Here is a 7,060-nt window from a genome sequence, read left to right on the forward strand (position 1 = left end):
ATATCTCAATTCTATCGACTACATACACCTAGTCAAGTTAGCACTACATACCATTTTTCCTTAAAAAACGAGAGCTACAAATTTTTTCTTTCCACAACAAATTTTAAAGTTAAAAGCTACAATTAATGCCGTTGTAACATATTCGATATCTCCACTCTATCGACTAGGTGTATGGTGTCAAGTTAGCACTACATACCATTTTTTCTTAAAAAACGAGAGCTACAAGTTTTTTCTTTCCACAACAAATTTACAACAAAAACACTACAATTAATGCCGTAGTTAACTTTTCCAATTTCGAAAAGTGTAGTGCTAACTTGACACACGTGAGTTAAAAACTCGAAAGGATAAAATAGTCAAAGATTCAAAGTACAAATTTTTCATAAAATGAAACTAGTTCATAGTTTTTCTCTTTTTACTTATAATATAAACATTTCTAAAATAAATATATTTTTTGATTGTTCTTCGTATTTTCTGTCTTTTTTAGTGCCTTATTTTGCTTTTTTTGCAATACCTTTTTTTGTTGCCTTTTCCTGCCTTTTTCGCTGTTTTATTTTGCCTTTTTTACAATACCTAGTGCCTTTTCCTGCCTTTTTCGCTATTTTATTTTGCCTTTTCCAGCCTATTTCGTTACTTTATTTTGCCTTTTTTATAGGTTTTTAGGTCGTAAAAATCCGTTCCCTGTTCATGAATATCACGTTTTGTTTTGTTACTTAAGTTTAAATCCTTAATAGTAGTAAGTATATCTTTACTGCATTCATCCGAATTTCGGTCTGGTTCAGCGGATGATGTATTCTCATTATCAAGACAGTCGGTTCTACACGCTAGAGTTTAGTTATGAGTTTTTCACTCCTTTTTTAACCGACTTCAAAAAAGGAGGAGGTTATCAAAAGTCGGAACATTTTTTTATGTATTTTACCGCATAACTTTGGACCACGTTAACCGATTTCTGCAATTCTTTTTTTTTAAGGAAAGGTGGTACCTCAGAGCAGGGGCGCACCCAGGAATATATTTTAGGGGGGGTTTATATTTCTGAATATATATCACCGGAAAATACTGAAAATTTGCTTCAGATAAAATGCTCTTTAAAATACATTCATGCAAGTTTTATGTACAGTATGTAATAAGTAAATAAACGTTTTAAAATCCATAAACTGCACTTTATTTACATAAGATTAACAGAACTCAAACACTTTTAACCGACTTCAAAAAAAGAGGAGGTTATCAATACGCCGGAATACATAACTTTTGACCACGTGAACCAATTTCAATAATCCTTTTTTTATTGGAAAGATGGTACATCAAGGGTCGTCCCGTAATTTGGTTTAGAGATCCGATGATTGGATCATGAAGAAATTAACTGTACCCCTAAATTTGAAGTCAGTTGTGTTCTTTCCTTAAAAACTACTTGTTTAATAAAAAGTTCTATAAACTCAAGATGCGCTCAACTTTTAAAAGTACCTAATAAAAAATGTTAAAAGAGTCAGTAAAAATAAATTTATTGATTCCATAAATTTTTGCACTTTTATGTTCAGTTTTTCGATTTCTGGTTCCTGGTTTTCGATAGAGATGGTGAGTTTTCACGATTGCTAAATTTTTTTAATATTTCGAATACCGAAGAAATTAACTGAACTCTCAAGAAAAACGAAAAATTCATATAAAACGACGGACGAGAAATGGAAAAGAAATTTTCTTCTACCAAAATTTCTTAAATCAGTTTGCAGCTCTCTAGAAAAAAATGCTCGTATATTTATTTCCTCATAGAAATTTACAGCAAAAGCAAAGCGCTTTTTCAGGCAACAGAAATTATAATTAATATTTCTTATAATTTCCTTGAGATCTGGATTCTTAGCTTTAAGATACAGTTTGTATTTGAGGTTATTAGCTTTAGGGGGGGGGGTCTGAACCCCAAAACCCACCCCTTGTGTGCGCTAATGCCTCAGAGGTGGTCCTCTATTAATTTGATTGACATAGATGAGAACATTGGATCACGAAGGAAAAAAAAATTTTATGAGATTTGAAGTCGGTTTTGTTTTTTTCTTGAAAATGACATGTTTCTATTTTACTTCTAATCCAAAATACTTAAAACTTACTCGTATTTTGTCTTATTGATTTCTATACACTTAGGTCTCTTTTTATGCGGTACATGCGTTCCTCAAGAAAGCCGCATAAAAAAAATTCGCATAAAAAAGTTATTTACTTTCATACAAAAACAGGGGATGCGTTCCAGTATTTTCAAAAACCGCATAAATTCATATACTCCATGTAAAAAATCCTAAAAATCCGCATAAAAAATTTCAGTGAGGCATTATTGAGCAAAACAAACTATTTATTTCTTCACTTCAACACTTATTATTCCATGTAAAACTGAACTTTAATGAAATAAATAAAATTGTATCTGGATTTTAACCAAAAAAAAAAAAAAAAAAAAAAATACCACAATAAATACATGAATTATGTATGAATACAAAGACAAATTATTTATCAGAAGCATTGCCTCCTACACACTGAAAAAAGATAATAAAAACCCTCAAAAAAACAAATAGTCTGTTCCTTTGAACTTCGGACTAAAACCTGTGGAACTGTCAAACTACAATTTTACGCTCTCAAATGAGAGTAAAAGGAGAACAGATGCAGAAGTGCATAGGAACGCAAAAAGCACTATTTCCTGTAAAAACGTCAGACGTTTGTTTACATGTCATTGGCACTACACTGATTTGGCTGAAATATCACTAAATAATTAATAAAATCTATACATATTTAAATATTTCGTTGTTTACTTCCATTTTATAACAAATATAAGGTTCTTTGCTTTCACCGCTTTCTGTTTTTGTTTGCACATGTAAATCAGCTGATCGTTTGACACTTTTCATGAACTTACAGGAAAAAAATCTCCGGACTAAATCCTGTAACTTCTGACTAGGAACAGTTGCTCAGTTACTCTCTCAAATGTGTTCCCATTTACAGGTTTTATGTCAATAGGAACGACTTCCTGTAAGTTCTGACTAAATTCTGTAAACCGGACTGCTATTGGAACAGACTAAAAATCGCTACTGCGAAATAATGATTTGAAAAACCGCATAAATTCAAATCCGCATAAAAAAGTCACATAAAAAGAGACCTAAGTGTATAAAAGCTATAACTATTTTTAACAGGAAAATATTGTTATTTTGGTCAGGATTTAAAAACGGCGAATAATCGAAAACCCTATAAAAGAAATAAAAGAATGTGAAAAACGTGTCAATTACTTGGATTCAATTCTTAATACTTTTGAATTGTTAAAATCTGAAGTTCTTCAGTTGCGAATTTTATCAAAACATTATTTTTATTAGGAGCTGCATAATTCTATTACGTATGTAGCTTTTAGTGAGGAATATAATCATATGCTTTTTTACTACAAGCACTTCAGTTAATTCCCCGTGAACAAAACTAAATAATAACTGAAACATATAATGGATATAGTAATAGAATTGACTCTGCCTTGGGCGTGCATTACTTATGTAAAGGATTTACGCAAGATTTCAATCAAATGGATAACATAGCTTTTTTCCATTGTATGTACTTCTAAAACATAAAGTAATTAAGCTACGGTTATTTAATGAATAGAAAATAGGCTTTGCTGACACATACATAACATTAAAAGAGAATACTGATTTTTGGATAAAAATCATCCTAAGCGATGATGGGTTTAGAGAACCCACATGTGAGTGTCAGAAAACAAATGCAGCCACAACGTGCCACTGTTTGGTGCGGATTTTAAAATTAAGTCGTCAAAGGACTACACTTTTTTTTTTTTGAAAATGAGGACAATTTCGTCGAAGTGCGCATGTTCCAATAAATACGTGGCGATCATTTTACCGAGGTGCATATTTGAAAAACTGTGTGTGTGTGTTCTATTTAATTCAAATCTTGCGTAAATTTTGGAACAGCTTTTATATCTTAAGAAGAAACTTACCATTTCGTGAAACATCTAGTTCTACTAAGTTCTCGAAATTCTGAATATCTGGAGGTAATCGAGCTATCTCATTATCACTTAGACCCAATTTTCGTAAACGATGAAGTCTGAAGAAGTTCTGGAATAAAACAGAAAACCCGAATCAGTTTCCAAGTTCGTTAAAATAATTTTGAAATACGAGTAATAAATTCTGTTGCTTAAATAATTTTTACAACTAAGAATTTTCTTTTTAATTAACACATACATACGTAAATATGTATTAATGTTGTGTATCAGGATTACAGGATTTTCGAAGCCAAATCTTTGCACATACTTTCTCCGTAATTCTACTATGCATCCAGAAATTCGTACTTAAAAGTTATAGAACAACATCGGAGTCATTATTTTCATGTTTATTTTTATTTATGTTTATGTTTATTTTTTTATTTTTCATTGATATTCGGCATCATAAATTTACAACTCGTGTCATTTGTGGCCGCATAAGTACAAAACCCAGGAAAGGCAGTAATTGTAAAACTAAAAAAATCAACATTTGAAAGCCATCATGATGCTGCGCTCAATGCTTTACTTTCTTTATTTTTGTGTTGCTCAAAAATTTTCATTTTCCCGTAGTCTGTCTACTCTGACCTACCTTGGTTTCGCTGAAGCAGCGATTTGACTTTGCAACTTTGTTCATTTAGTTAGCTTGTTGCTGCGATCAATTTGTTATGAAAATCACGTTTTCCATTTGCTACAATAAATACATTTTTTGGCAGCACATAAATTGAAGGAGATATAAAGTCACAATTCCTCGGCATTACTCACAAATACTTTCCAAAGTGAATGGCGGTTACTTTTTTCTAGAGCATCCAAAATCCATTCTAATATTTTTTTTTTAATAAAAGGAAAGGGCAATCAACGAATGCAATTAAATCATTGTGGATATTCGCTCTTTTGTGTATTTGTTATATCTTGTGTAAGTGTAACTAGATGAGCGTGTGATTCTTGTTGCAAATGTATTTATTGTACCTCTAACAACAACAAATCAAACGCCCATTCAGTTACACTTACGCAAGATACAACGAATGCACAAAAGAGCGAATTACCCCTATTGATTTCTTATTGAACATGTCGCTCGCGAGTGAACTAAATTCAATGGCCAATACAGTTTATGAATATGTACATATGTAGCTCCCCCTTCACGTTTTTTTACTCACATACTTAAGATCTTTACACGAGATATTGTGATGCAATAAAAAATATGAAAGTCGGTCGCATCGTATGACCTTTTAACTGGAGATGATCTTGTGTTCTGAAATAAAATAAATGAGAAAAAACTTTACTGGCTGTCGAACGAAATCAAAAATTTCCCGGTTTTTTTCTCTAAAGCAACAAGTCAAACAAGCCAACAAAAATACAATGTTGCAAATTAAGCTCTACCCAAAACGCTTTTAAGTAGTTCATGCATTTTAGAATTTTTTAGTGGATAGCTGATGAATGTTCATCAGTTGTTAACTGCTATAATAATATTCAGCATGGTAGATCTGCAGTTACTGCTTCAATCGCCGTTCGGAGTGGGCATAAAACAGTAGCTACATACATATTATGTAAGCGCCAATGTATTATTATATTATTAATATGTACTAACTGCAGTACTGTATATATGTTTAGTTTAAATAATGCCATCGAAATTAGAAAAAGTTGTAATGACCAATGGGATGGATATATGCAGGAATTAGGTGTCTTTTAGGTGTTCTTCAACGCCAATAAAACTAACGTGTGTCAAGTTAGCACTACACTTTTCGAAATTGGAAAAGTTAACTACGGCATTAATTGTAGTGTTTTTGTTGTAAATTTGCTGTGGAAAGAAAAAATTTTTAGCTCTCGTTTTTTAAGAAAAAATGGTATGTAGTGCTAACTTGACACCGTACACCTATTCGATAGAATTGAGATATCCAATATGTTACTATGCCATTAATTGTAGCTTTTAACTTTAAAATTTGTTGTGGAAAGAAAAAAATGTAGCTCTCGTTTTTTAAGAAAAAAAGGTATGTAGTGCTAACTTGACACCATACACCTATTCGATAGAATTGAGATATCCAATATGTTACTATGCCATTAATTGTAGCTTTTAACTTTAAAATTTGTTGTGGAAAGAAAAAAATTGTAGCTTTCGTTTTTTAAGAAAAAATGGTAATTCTAACTTTTTTGTTGTAAATTTGTTGTGGAAAGAAAAAATTTGTAGCTTTCGTTTTTTAAGAAAAAATGGTATGTAGTGCTAACTTGACACCATACACCTAGTCGATAGAATTGAGATATTGAAAATGTTATAACGGCATTAATTGTAGCTTTTAGCTTTAAAATTTGTTGTGGAAAGAAAAAATTTGTAGCTCTCGTTTTTTAAGAAAAAATGGTATGTAGTGCTAACTTGACACCATACACCTAGTCGATAGAATTGAGATATCCAATATGTTACTATGCCATTAATTGTAGCTTTTATCTTTAAAAATTGTTGCGAAAAGAAAAAATGTGTAGCTTCTTTCCACAACAAATTTACAACAAAAAAGCTACAATTAATTCCGTTATAACATTTTCAATATCTCAATTCTATCGACTAGGTGTATGGTGTCAAGTTAGCACTACATACCATTTTTTCTTAAAAAACGANAAATTGTTGCGAAAAGAAAAAATGTGTAGCTTCTTTCCACAACAAATTTACAACAAAAAAGCTACAATTAATTCCGTTATATCCTTTTCAATATCTCAATTCTGTCGTCGATGGTGCATGGTGTCAAGTTAGCACTACATACTAAATTCTGTTCAAAAAGGGTTAACTAATAGCGTTTTCTTTTCTCAACAAAAGTTCTGCCCTTTTATATGGGAACTCTTGCTTTGCGTTGCCCTGAAACCTGAGAAAATGTTGCATTCTTTATATGAGAATGAAACAGAAAATGTACTACTCCATCACAATTTATTTATAGAACGTAATAAAGCTGAATTATTCACTTGGTCTGTAAGTCTTTAACAATTTTAAAGCAAACCACTTATTTCTGATAGGGAAAATAATTGCATTTTTACAAGATTAAATTAAAAATCAACCATGCAACTCTCACTCTCACGTTTATTTGA

The 7,060-nt window shown here is 31.4% G+C and overlaps 1 protein-coding gene across 8 annotated transcripts in view; it reads right to left on the reverse strand.

Annotated features, from left to right (window-relative positions):
• The window catches only part of LOC108376139 (scribble planar cell polarity protein), a 483,715-nt gene that overhangs the window by 426,068 nt on the left and 50,587 nt on the right, over positions 1 to 7,060 (reverse strand). For all 8 annotated transcript variants that reach the window (XM_017632340.1, XM_017632355.1, XM_017632348.1 and 5 more), the window contains exon 3: positions 3,953 to 4,070. In XM_017632340.1, coding sequence (XP_017487829.1) covers positions 3,953 to 4,070 — 118 coding nt within the window. The remainder of the gene's footprint in view (positions 1 to 3,952; positions 4,071 to 7,060) is intronic.

This window comes from Rhagoletis zephyria, unplaced genomic scaffold (assembly GCF_001687245.7).
Source record: "Rhagoletis zephyria isolate East Lansing unplaced genomic scaffold, Rhagoletis_zephyria_1.1 Rzeph_scaffold_00097, whole genome shotgun sequence".
In the NCBI taxonomy this organism is placed as follows: Eukaryota; Metazoa; Arthropoda; class Insecta; order Diptera; family Tephritidae; genus Rhagoletis; species Rhagoletis zephyria.